Source organism: Elgaria multicarinata, chromosome 9, assembly GCF_023053635.1.
Source record: "Elgaria multicarinata webbii isolate HBS135686 ecotype San Diego chromosome 9, rElgMul1.1.pri, whole genome shotgun sequence".
NCBI lineage: Eukaryota > Metazoa > Chordata > Lepidosauria > Squamata > Anguidae > Elgaria > Elgaria multicarinata.
Window position 1 is genome coordinate 29,535,914 of NC_086179.1, and position 13,603 is coordinate 29,549,516.

A 13,603-nucleotide genomic window follows, 5' to 3' on the forward strand; every position below is an offset into this window, starting at 1 on the left:
GCTCAGTTCAGACAATACGTTAGTCAATGCAGTGTGAAAACTCCACTCAACAGCTGAGCTTTTAGGGGGTACTCTCCACACATCATGTTCTAACTCCACTGTTGTGTGACTGTGGGCTACCATGGAGTTAAGTAAAATCCATCACGATGTTAGATTGACAGTTCCTCCACCCTCTCTCCTCCGCCAGTTCTCCCGATGGTATCCCACCAGCCATTGCTGCAAAAAACAATCCCTGCTGCTCTCCTAGAGCGGCCCTTGCTCCTTTCACCACTCTTGCCAGGGAACTCTGTAGCCAGTGGGAAAAATCAACGCAATGGAAAACTCCATGGAGCCCTCCATGCAACACAACGGTTGTGCAAGAACTGTCCTCTGCACAGCATGGATATTCCATGTAGAGTATTTTCCCAAACAACTCCACTGTTGCATGGCGTTTCCCCCCTAGACATCACATTTCTCAACAGTAAAAACTTCACCGGGGAGTTCAAAAACCACCGTTGAGAAACGTGTTGTCTGAACTGAGCCATTTTCAATGAGTGATCCAAAACCTCGCTTGTCCTTCCTCTCTGCAGTCATGTCTTGTAGCACCAATGCAGCAGTGCCTGTGGGCAATGGATGTTGTTTTAAATAGCTCCCTGCTTGAGCTTCTCCAAGCAGCAAGCTGTCCTGTGTGCAGTGGTTTGCCACGTGGATGTGCCGACTTCCTCTCTGTCATTCCAAACATTTTAGTGGAAGCTGTCACTGCAAAGAGAACATTGCTGCTGTATGTGAATAGCAGCCGATGGGGGAAGCTATTTAAAGAGGCCACCTTGTGGCCATTTTTTTTCAAATCCACCTCTGGGATGGAGTCCATTTCCTCCTTTTGGAGCAAAATAAGGCACTAGTAATTGTTATGGAAGTTTGCAAATGTTGGACATAGTGCGCCTAACATCTTTTTAACAGTTTCACAACGTGTCAACAGAGTTTCAGCCAATATGGCAGTCACTTTGCATTGGTGGAATGCATTAAAATTTTAAGAAAAGCCAAAATGAGTTTCATGAAATTGACTGTTAATTCACAAATGCTGGCTTCTATGCAAGCTGCAATTCCTCAGTAATTTACACAAAAACAAAAGTAGTGTAATATAACCTCTTTATTGTAGACTTGACAAAGTTACCAATTACATGCTATGCATTCCATAAAACTAATTTTAGACAGTGTCCGGTATTAGCTTTTGATGCTGCAAGTTCTGGCTAAGGAGCTCTTAGTAAGGGTAGAATCAATGTAGACGTGGTTAAGATGTGAAATGGCTGTAATCCTCCATACCTACATCCACACACACACTCACACAAAGACAGACCATTCCCCACCATTTCACGGAGATAGGATATTGCACTATGGGTGCGGATTTCGGGCACGCACATAATGCTAAGAATAGCATCCAGATTATTGTTTAGAAAGTCCCTTGGAGCCATTTCTCATGTTGCATCCTGCAAATTGTTCCTGGGTTCAACCACATTGCATGGGAAGAGTAAATATTTGGGGGTGATGGCCACCAATTTGGATGGCTTTAAAAGGGGGTTAGATAAATTCCTGGAAGAGAGGGCTATCAATGGCTACTAGTCCTGATGGCTAAGTGCAATCTCCAGTATAAGAGGCAGCCTATGTACACCAGCTGCTTGGGAACATGAGTGGGAGGGTGCACCATGTCCTGCTTGTGGTTCCCTGGTCAACTATGCTGGTTGGCCACTATGTGAACAGAGTGCTGGACTAGATGGACCCTCGGTCTGATCCAGCATGGCTCTTCTTATGTTCTCTCTCTCTCTCTCTCTCTCTCTCTCTCCAAAAAAAAATGCAGATATTGCCAAGGATCTAGGAAAAGCCCATCAGTACCTCCTGGCCCATTGCGACTTCCTTAATTATTGGCGTAATCCAAAACAACGTTGCACCGAGGTAGCTCTCAGATCAGTGTTCCCCAACCTGGTAACTTCCAGATGAGTTGGATCAAAACTCATGAGCCCCACACAGCATGGCTATAAATGGTGGGGGATGTTGGCAGTTGTAGTCCAACACATCTGGAGGGTGCCAACATAAAGAAAGCTGCCTTGCATCATTCCAGTGGGGGATCTAGTTGGCTTAATTGCAGACATCACTTAAAGTGGGTTGTAGCATAAGATGTTCTAATATTACATTTTTTGATCACCTAATGTAAGATTGGTTTTCTTAACACGCTGTATACAAAAACACACAGTGTGTCCACCAATCACCAGGGTAGCTTCTAATAATAGTTCTGTGGTGCCATTCTTTTTGGGAGGGGGCTGTTTGCCCTTTGCATCCCGAACTGCTGGAGAATTAAGATCCACGTGTGCGTCTTCGCATTCTGCATTGTCATACGGGACTGCTGCCAAACGGTACGTGAACATGTTTCCCTTGATGCATCTTTGTAAAGCTGTTTCTTGTCTTCCTTTCAGGCAAATATTCCACGTTCTGGATCTCATGAAAATGGATATGGTTAATTTTACTATTCAGAGCCTTAGACCTCACCTTCAACGTAACTTGGTGGATTATGAAAGAGCGAAATTCCAAGATATACTTGAAGAAACACCAAGTATGTTCTCCGTTTACGTAGGAGGATATAGCCAGTGGTTTAGCAATGCAGGCTGTTGCCTGGGGCTATGAAAAAAGCCATTGGGGCGTGTGGGGCTGTTTGCATCTTCTTCCTCCTAGCTGACTTGAATGAAAAGCCCCCACAGAGGAGGAGGAAGGCATTTATTTAGTGACCTTCTAAAACCTGTTAAGGGGAGATAGGGAGATAAACTTTAGTCACCAAAGTGCTTTGGGTCGGAAGCTTCATCCAGAGTCTCTCGTGTGCTTATTCAACCCAATAAGAGATGTTCATATGCAACGTGGCCCTGGTACCTCACCTGACCAACACAATTAATGAAAGGAGTTGCGCTCTGTACGCAGGCTCTGCAGGGGGTTCCCACATGGCCCCACCCCTTCTTCCCAACCGCCAATCATTTGATGGCTTCCTGGCTTTGGTGCAGTTTCTCCCCCCCCCCTCAAAGGTTGAATGGCCTCTTCCAAGGCTTAGTTATTGGCAGTAAGAGCTTTAAGCTACAAAATGGCCTCATCCATTTTGCCCTTGTCTCTGCCTCTTTGCTTTTGACCCCACCTACCACTGGGATGTGGTCCCGAAGAGCTTTTTTTTTTGCAACTGAATTCAGTGCTCAAGCTGAATGAGATTCTCCCACCCCTGGCTTAATGTTGGACTGACCCTGAGCTCCCTTTGCAAAAATGCCCCTGAGAGCAGCTTCAGGTATAGAGATATGAAGTCCTGGGGGAAAAAACCCAGAAAAAAATGGGGGTGGGAGGAGGGAAACTCCTCCCCCAAGTCTCTTTATTCTACTTATTATATTTATTTGTATCCCGCCTTTAGCCCAATGCCTAGGGCTCAAGGTGGCATTACAAAATTTAAAACATATACATTTAAAACCTATGAGTAGAAATATACAAAAGTTAAAAATATATTAAATGTGTTCCAATATTAAAACATTTAAATACTTAAAATACATGACAATTTTAAAAGTCCTTAGCACAGATGGAGGCCAAGATTATTTTTGTTTTGTTTTCTGAAAAATTGAACAGCTTTGGATTATGAAATATTTTATTTTAGAATTAAATAATAATAATTTTATTTCTTACCCGCCTCTCTATTTTGATCGAGGCGGAGAACAACAGTAAGTCTAAAATACATAAAATGTTGATTAAAAACATAGTATACATTGTTAAAACATCCTAAAAGAATACTAAAAGCATACTAAAATTCCACTGGATAGGCCTGCCAGAAGAGATCAGTCTTTATAGCTTCCTTAAATGCTAAAAGACTGTTAGGTTGACGAACCTCCTCTGGCAGGTCATTCTACAGTCTGGGAGCAGCAGAAGAGAAAGTCCTCTGGGTAATACCTGTCAGCCTAATTTTGGCTGGCTGAAGGAAAATTTTTCCCAGAGGACCTGAGTGTGCGGGGCGGATTGTACGGGAGAAGGCGATCCCGCAGGTAGCCTGGACCCAAACCATGTAGGGCTTTAAATTTAAGACGAAGTATTTGCATAGCTAGGTAAGCTATGGTGCTCTCCCACTGCACCCTGAAAATTTAAAATGGTGGCCACCGCAACAACAAATAGCCACGTAGGGAAATTCATCCACAGTGGCTTCTCATTGCATGCAAATCAAGGCTTTGTGATCCAGTATAGATAAGCTTTTTTAAAAAATAAATAAATAAATCAGATCTCAAGCATGTGTAAGACTTGCTTGTAATCGTTGAAGCCATAGCTCTTGCTTGTTGTAGTTTAAGGTGGAAGCAGTAGGGGCGGGGGAGAGAGAGGGAGGGACTCTGTCATTCTTCCAGAAGAGGCTCTGCCCTCCTGCACAGTTACGATACTATTGTTTCATGTTGTGTGGGCGGAAAGTGCACTGACAGGGGGCCCACATCACAAGACAACCTTCTCTGATCCTGCCGTGAGGGTCTCCTGTATCGTGTAGTGCAGGGACATGATTGATGCTGCAGCATGTAGGCAGAATTGTAACCAGTGTGCCGTGAAGTGGCCTCTGTCTAAGAATGCTAATTTTTCTGCCCCTTTCTCCCATTCTGAGTTTTTGCCTCCTTTTTGTGATAGGGCTCTGAGGTTTCCTCCCTCCACATAGATTTATTTGCTTGGCTACATAATTATTACCTGCAACAATGCTCTGATGTAAAACATGCACTATAGTTCTCTTTCTCTCTTGCCCTGGAATTATAAGGTGCCCTGGACTTGACGACAGAATGGATAAGGGAGTCAATTCAGGATGAATTATCTTCTGCTTCTTGTGAAATGTCTCCGTCTCCTGGTGCTTGTGGGAACTCCAAACCAAATCTGAGCCCTAATTGGGTGCTAACAAACAGCTACTTGAAACTATTGCAGTGGGATTATCAGAAAAAAACAATTCCTGAGGTAAAACACACATTTTGTTCCCGGCTAAGGACTTTTAAAACTTCCCTCCTCGCTCCATTAGTTCTTTTGACCATGCTAGCACACATCCGGCATCCTGGAGCATTGTAGCCTGTCTCCCGTGTGATGAACGGGACCTTGCTGAACATGGGTGGGAGTGAGTAGGTTGGTGGAGGGGAGGAAGGATGACTAGCCATTTAGCGTGCGCAAGGATTACAGAGATGCGAACTTGGCTCTGAGGGGTCTTATCAGTAGGGGAGTTTCTGACCTATTTATTAGTATTCTCTATGTACTTGGTAATTCACAAAGAACAGATCCCTACACTAAGGGGCTTCTGAAAACAGAGGAATTGAAATTGTGGAATGGGTCAACAGGAGAAAAAAATGCAACTACTTAAATTCCTGGCTGTTTGCTGGTAAAATGTGTTCGTTTATTTTGTTTGTTATAGCAACCAACAACAACAGTTTCCAGGGTGTTTCTGATAAAAACTATATAAAATAAATGCATAATAATCAACAATTAAACAGTGGAATAATAATAATTTTAAAAAAAAACCAGCAGAAGCACACAAAAAATCTCTTAGGCCTGGGATGTTTAAAAGGTCTCTGCCTGGTACTGAATAGGCATTAATGTAAACACTAGAGGAGACTCCCTGGCAAGAAATTCCATTAAAAATGAGAAACATATCTGAGAAGGGCATTTAGTCACTTCCTGCCTCGCAAGAACACCCAGAGGCAGCCTCCAAAGATGATCTTGGTACACAGGGAGGTTGATGTGGGTCTTTCAGATACCTGGGTCCCAAACCATGTAGAGTTTTAAAAGTAGGAATCCACAACAACAAGGCCTTTATCAGCTGGTGACCCTGTCAATTAATCCCCACTCCACTAGACATTATAAGCAAAGGCCAATAAGCACATGATGAACCAGAAATATTCCCCCCTCTCCCAACAGAAGCAGCACCTTCAGGGAAGATGTCCCAATTCCCCCAGAATGAATGAATGGTCCCTTTTTGTAGAGTGTATCAAACTACTCGTATTAAAGTTTCATTTTCATTATTATTACTATATTTATTTGTATCCCGCCTTTTGCCCAATACTGGGCCTCAAGGCGGCCTTTACAAAGTTTAAAACATACATTGTAAAACCTAGGAAAAGAAAAGTAAAAAATATATATAGCCAAAACATACATGATTTATTTATTTTATTTACAATATTTATATACTGCTCCCTATCTGAGGATTTTGGAGTGGTGAACAAATGGGATAAAAGAATAACAATAGGGGAAAAAACCCATCTTTAAAAATTACATTTTAAAAAGTACAGGTACAGATTGAACCACAGCTAGTCATTCCAGGAAAGCTGCTTGGAACAATAAAGTTTTCAGGAGGCACCAAAGCCAAGACCGTGTTGGTGCCTGCCTGATCTCCAACGGCAGGGAGTTCCATAAGGGGGCCACCACACTGAAGGCTGTCTTCTTGACATGATATGGTGTTTAAATCAATTTCCTTGCATTACAGCAATGCATGCCTTGAATTTGACATGGTAGCTATTAGTGGTGTGGGGTTTGGGGTGGGGGGAAGGTTTTGAATTTTGAAATTAGGTGAATTTGCACAGAGTAGCTTGCATCAGACATTTTTTGATATCCTGATTTAATTTAGCATGTTTATTTTACTTGTCTGTAGTAACCAACAAAGCTAGAATAGATAATAAATAAAAAGTACCCAATGTTAATGCCCACCCCCCAACACACCACATGTATATGACATGTAATATTTGGGAGCAGGGGAATTAAAGCACACTTAATGTGATTTAAATGTTATACTAAGGAGATTTTTTTTTGAACACTTGTAAAGATTCAAAGTCAATTGCATGTACTTCCCTTGTATTATTTAAATTTAAAGGGGGGAAGTACTGAAAATTGTGGACACACTAACAAACGTTAAACTTAAAGAACTGTGCATGATGTTGCCAACCACTCATCTATGACTTTGAAACTGCGAGAATTGCCAATTGTTGTATATGCAGTTGGCATCCATCCATTATTACTAATGAACTTATTAAATGGATGTTTTCCCACCTGCATCTCTGGTAATTATTAGTTACTATTGAAACATTTGACTCTATAATGGGCTGTGTTTTACTTCCTCCTATAGAAGCTGAAGGGAGCCATTGACGTATCAAGTAAAGTTGTCATAGCGGAGGTGGAGGTGGAGTTCACTGTTACAGATTTAAGAACGCAGAAACTAATTTGAATATTTATGGAGGAGGTGAACGTGGAAGTGTTGCGGTTTATAGCACAGTATGTTTTGAACACTGTAGGATGCCTGGTAGCTTCTGTTTCCTGGAAGCCAATTGTTATCCTAACTAAATGAGCTTCTTTGACCAAAACAAACAAAAACAACTCCTGGTAAAGATATATTTTTATATTAAATCTTATTGGAGGTTTGATGGCTTATACATGACATGTTTTTCTTTGAACATCTGTTCCAGACACTCATGACAGATGAAGGTCGCCTTCGGGAGCTATCGGAGAAACTGAATCAGCTGAAGATTGTAGCCTGCATTTCTCTCATAACCAGCAACATGTTGACTGCAGCTATTGAGGTCATTCCAGAGTTCATTGAGAAACAAAAGAGGATTTCCATTGTCCTGCTTGAAGGAATGAACAAGAAGTAAGTTGTGTGTTGTTGTTGTTTTAAAAAAGAAAAAACAACAACTACAACATGGACTTGAGCGTGCGGAAGTACTGAAATTAAATCAGTCATTAAGTGGAGGAAATGAAAAGCGGTACCTGATAGTTAACTTTCTTTCTTCTCCAGTACACTTTTTAAAATTTTGTTTTCCAGGACTTTTGATTTGAAAGAAGCACTTCATGCAGTAGGCATTCAGACATGTAGTGAAATAAACAAGTCGCTATCCGAGAGGGACTTCCCACCACTAAATAAAGACGTTCAATCAAACTTAGTGGGTCAGCTCTGCAGCATAATTGAGGAAGACAATCCGATCAGCTCCTTAATTGGTTAGTAATGCAATTCTTGGGTTTCCCAGTATCTTCATGTTAATTATATGTTTAAATGTGGTTGTAATTCCAGTTGCTATAGATTGGATGTTTAGCTTGAAAAAGGGCACCCTTTGCTCCTGTTGGGAAGGGTGAGCTGCAACAGATAATCCAAAATCAGTGATGAAGGATGGAGGGTACTAACTGCCCCATTTAGGTGATCAGATTGCTCTTTCAATGCAAGCACAGCAAACTCTGCCCTTCCCCTGGATGGCGCCCCTCTGCTTACAGCTCCATGCCGCATGTGCAGAGGCCTCTCTCCACGCAACTGGGAACCTGATCGGCAGCAAGGGTTCTGACTGTATAGACAAGCCTGCCCCAAACTGGCACTCTCCTGAAGTGTTGGACTACAACTCCCATCAATCACTATCAGCCACATGCTAGGCCATGGGAGGCTGGTGTAGCGCATGTACAGCTATACACATGCAAATTCTGTTTGAGCATTCAGTGAGCGCATGTAGGGTGAGGGTTCACTCTGCGGCCATCCCTCTGCACACATTCAGTCAGCCTCCCCTGGCCTGGCCTATTCCAGATGTGGACTACAATACCCACCACCCCCAGGCAACATGGCTGATGGTTGATGGGAATTGTAGTCCAAAACTTCAGGGGGGCGCCTGGGTTGGGGAAGGCTCGTCTATACAGAGAGAGGCAGCCACTTCAGGCAGCTAATTTGGGTTAACATGGGCAGCAAATGGGCAGCTATTGTATTTTATTTTACTCCTTATGAGAGGCTTGTGTGGGATTTTATTCCTCAGATACCAAAATAAATTGGGCAGCCTTGGAGAGTATGGACTGCACCTTTAATTTGTGATGGGGGAAGAGAGAGAGATTTGCCATTCTGCCCCAGGCAGTAAAATGTCTTGAGACAGCCCTGCGTCCAATGAAGGCCTGGATGGGGCTTTTCCTTACCTATTTATGTTGATACTGTTAGTGTCTGGTGACATTTCCTGCCACTACTCACTGGCCCTGCCTGGTCCATTTTACCAGTTCCAGAGAGCAAGGAAGGATGTGATTGCTTAGCAACTGAAGTGAGCTACTCCCTGATTGATCTAAGGAATGTGAGGTTGATCCTTTCTTGACTGGAGTTAGCTAAATGGCACCGACACTGTTTCAGAGGCAGCCTCTTGGATTCAAAGGCAGCCTGTCAGATATGTTCACAATCAAATTGCCATGTATTTTAAAGAGTATTTGTTGTGGTTGTTTTTTATACCCCATAATAACAAGACATGGGTGCTCCTGGGGCGTTAATTACATGTAGTCTGAAACATAGTGGAGTGAGTGTGATTGCTCCCCTCCAAGTCCTATGTAAATGTCATGACTAGGGCAGAAATACAGTGGGTCAATCAAAGGAGAAGTAGAGGCGAAAGCTAGTAGTACTTGGCCTGAACTATGGAGCTATCCAATCCCATTTCATCCCACCCCACCCACTACAAGGCCTGCTTGGAGAAATGTAATAACCCAAACCTCAGTGCAGGAATTGTGTGCATGTGAATGTTAAGACCAGACTTACATTTAGCTTTACTGAATATGCAGATACCTTCTGTAGCAATGCAGAACATTGCTTAAACTTAAAAACTTTTAAAGGAAATAGTAATTAGACCTGGTCTCATAGTCTACGCTCCATATGTGGATATCTGAACTGGGGAAGCCTATGTTCATAGGTCTCTGTGAATTGTAGGCCTCCCTGGGAGCTAAAACTTGGGGAAGTCCACACGTGTAGAGCTCTCCACACATAGGCATCCCTGGCTCAAATGTCCACATCTCATGTATGGATATTGAGGTCAGGCCCAGTAATGCCCCTTCACGCCCTGAACATACGAAGGGTTCTATGTCATAGCAGTATGACAATGGAACCAATGACCTTTAATGCCTGTCAGGTAGGCATTAAGGTGGATTCCTGCATTGAGCAGGGGGTTGGACTCGATAGCCTTATAGGCCCCTTCCAACTCTACTATTCTATGATTCTATGATTCATTCATATTTTGAATGTTTTGCTATCTGTACTGAATGATACAAGGAAAAATTCTAATTGCGTTATGTGTCTTTTTCCCTCAGATAAACGAATTCATTTGTACATGAGGAGCTTGCTTGCTTCTCCATGCTCTCAAAAGTCTATGCCTGCAATTCCAGGAGGCCTTGCTGTGGTTCAATCTGAGATGGAGACCATTGGGATGCAGTTTGCCAACCTTGTTAACTTTAATAAACAGGTGTATGGACCATTCTATGCAAATATTTTTCGACAATTGCTTTTCAGTGAGGCAGAAACAAACAAAGCAGAACTTGCACCTTCTAACTGAAGTATTTAGCCTTCCTTTGTTTCTTCTTTTTCTGCAGTATTTATACTGTGATTGTTGTTCTTCTGAACATGCAATAGCTCATAACAGTGACTGTTAATGAGAGAAATAAATGTATGTGTCTAAGCAGACTAGACCATAGAGATTATATTCAAATAAAAGTTCCCCCAAATCACTGCAATGTTATTAAATTATAAAAGCATATATGTATGTTTGAAAGATTTAATTCTGTTTATAATGATGGATTGTAACATTTATTGCACTTGTTTACTGTAAGTGTTTTCTCCTCTGTGAGCACTTGTGGTATATGGGGTAAATACTTGCTGATTAACTACTAATATGTCTCTTTCAGATTTTTAATATACTTATTCCAATGCCTTCAGTGCGATGATGGAATAAAAATTTGATTCAGACTGAATCTGAACTAATATATTACCCCCTAATCACCACCATCAGCCTCCTTTCTCAATGTAGCTCGCTAATAAAATGTTATAATTCTTTCCATATCTCAATTTTGCTTCTGGGTTGGAAACTGGGAGGGAGCAGACAAGAGATAGCAATTTTCAGATTTGACACCTACCTTATGAAGTTTTCCTAGTCCCAAACTATTTGAATGTTAAAACCACCAATACAGTTGTCGATGGCACCTGGAAGGCTATCAAATGCATACTTTTTATGGAAGTCAGCAGAACATTTTAATGTAGTAGACTGCTTGAGAGCCTGCAATACTATATAGAAGCTATATTTTTGCATATCTCAAATTATTGAAGGGCTACAGTACATTGGACATATAATCCTCCCTTTTATGCTAGAATCAATTATGACTTGGGGTTGGGATTCTAGGAAGTATAACATCCAGTACTGGTTCACTGTGATCCTATTAAGTGGCAAAGGTTAAACTTGTTAAATAAAACAACCTCAGCAGGTATGTCTTTAAATACTCCCTGCTGGAATTTTATATTCCTACAGTGTATTTTTGCTAAGAATTAATCTTTACCCGGTTTGGGGGTAACATGCAACCCACTTGCCATATAGTGCTTCTAATGGGTCTGTCACGAAGATTTTTTTAAGTCCTTCATATTAAAAGCATTGTGGTTGTATAGGCAAATCTGTCTTTTTAAAGAACAGAGCTATATACAACCTTTAAAAACAAACACACCACCAAGTATACTTTGCTTGGCTATCTTAAACTGAGGCTGGCTTCTTGTTAGGAAGGGAAAAACAGAATGATTTCCTTCTTCCTGCAAGTTCGCATTTCCCTGTGGGATTAAGCAAAGGGACAAAAACTCTGGGGCAGCAGATGCATGTTAAGCAATTGTTTCGTTCAATGAATCTAAAGGTGCTACCGGCAGCCAACTTTGGCTGTGTACAAACAATGTTCTGAAACCACACCACTCTTTTCGAGATGCCTTTGGAAGAGAGTGTCCGTGGTTGTTGCCTTGCCTTGCTCAAGGACATTTTGGGGAAGTCTTTTTTTGTGTGTGGGGGGGCTTCCAGTTAAAAGGAAAACTAATTTATTTTTCACTTTTCTAGATGAATTCATGTGATTATGAGAAACTTCCCATTGTGAGAGATGTTGCAATATAATGTGTATGCTACGCATGTACAACAGGGCTGGCAGAAGCAGACTTCCCCGCCACTCCTTCCTGGGGTATCCCCCCGCCCCCTGCAGCCTCCTGAAAATGCTGCACAGGTCAGGGGACCCTAGAGGAGGGGATGGGGTGGGAAGGGGGACAAAAAAAATCAGCTGGGAGCCTCTTCTGTGAGCAGAGCTTGGCTCATGGAAGGTACCTTCCCCCTTCCCTCCGCCCTGCAGCCCAGGCCATTCAGCAGGGCTCCTGGCCCTCTGACTAGGGTTTTTGAGTGGCTCTCATGGGGAGAAAGAGGGTTAGGAAGCCTGCTTCCACTAGCTCAGTTTGCACATGCCTAAAACCGGATCCAATCCTATGTATAAAACCATAAGATGGTCGGCTTATAATTTACTTGTATCAAGAAGCAAATAGCATCCCAAATACCGATAAGGGAGCTCTACATTTGAAAGGGAAAAAATGTCTAATGTAATATTTTGGACCTAGATATGGCTAGGTGATGTTATAAAATGTCCACAAGAAACTTCATTATATTCATTTTTGTTGTGGGCTATATATACATTTTCTGTTTTCCTAAGTACTGTACATATGCAAGGAGATGAAGTGGAGCAATAATACCTCCACAAGCTTCTAATCAACTTGGAGAAACTTTGGGTTGGATTGAGGCCAATTTAATTGGTGTTGGGTCCCACTGAAATTGATGGGACAAGTAGTCGTAACTTAAGTCCCATTTTGATGGAGACTAATTGCAACTAACTTCAGGTGCAGTCCTATGCATGCTTAGACAAAAAAACAAACAAACCAGTCCTACAACTCCCAGCATGCCCCATCCATGTTGGGGCTTGTAGGACTTTTTTCTAGCTAAACTTGCATATGATTGTACCCTTAGTCTGTATCTAGCCCTATATTTATTGGACAGGATTAAGAGAAAGCAATCTTTGTTTTGTGGTTTTATAAATGATTTGAAAAGGGCATTTAATATAGCACAGCATGTCTGTTCAGCAAACTTTAAGTATCTCCTAACTAATGTTCATAGCCTTTTCGATGTTCAGATTAATCAGTTGAGTTAACTTTTCCCTCCTGCATGTTTGCTAGAATTATCCAAATATGTTTGCCTTCATTTACCAACGGCCCACTTTGCTCAATGAAATATTGTATGTAACAGGTTCGTTACGTGGTTTTTGTGTTAATATTTGTATTCATTAAATTCTGTTTGCAATTTAAAAAAGTGTTGTGTGCAATTTAAAAAAGTGTTGTGGAGATTAAAGTGAGATTTTAAAAGTAGCAACATAAAGCATGAAGACATAAGGGAGAGGCGGGTAAGAAATAATTACATTATTATGATTACTACTACTACTACTACTTTTATAAGTGCAGTGGCACCTACACTGATTCTTGGATATTTTGAGTATATATACTGCAGCCAAAATCAAAAGTAAGGGTGTCTCTATATTAAGGGGGGGGGGGGGGACACATATCCTTACCAGGGTTTTTTCTTCTTCTGGAGTCTTTGTTTTTGCGACTTGCTGCTTTATACAGTGACCACGAGATTCTGAATTAAAAACTTTCCCTCTCAGCTATGCTATTCTAATAAATGAAACAGCACCATCTAGTGACAGAATCATAGCACTATACTAGCTTTACATGCTAGGGAACACCCGTGATAATCACAATACTGCATTATCTCCATTTTGTTTG

At 41.7% G+C, this 13,603-nt stretch overlaps 1 protein-coding gene across 3 annotated transcripts in view; it reads left to right on the forward strand.

Moving 5' to 3' along the window:
- TCP11L2 (t-complex 11 like 2) overlaps positions 1–13,133 on the forward strand; it is a 40,973-nt gene extending 27,840 nt beyond the window's left edge. For 2 of the 3 annotated variants that reach the window (XM_063133423.1, XM_063133424.1), the window contains exons 7-11: positions 2,448–2,584; positions 4,778–4,968; positions 7,455–7,636; positions 7,811–7,983; positions 10,078–13,133. In XM_063133423.1, coding sequence (XP_062989493.1) covers positions 2,448–2,584; positions 4,778–4,968; positions 7,455–7,636; positions 7,811–7,983; positions 10,078–10,319 — 925 coding nt within the window. In that variant the 3' untranslated portion in view covers positions 10,320–13,133. The other variant, XM_063133425.1, reaches the window with a different exon arrangement.
- Positions 13,134–13,603: the final 470 nt, after the last annotated feature.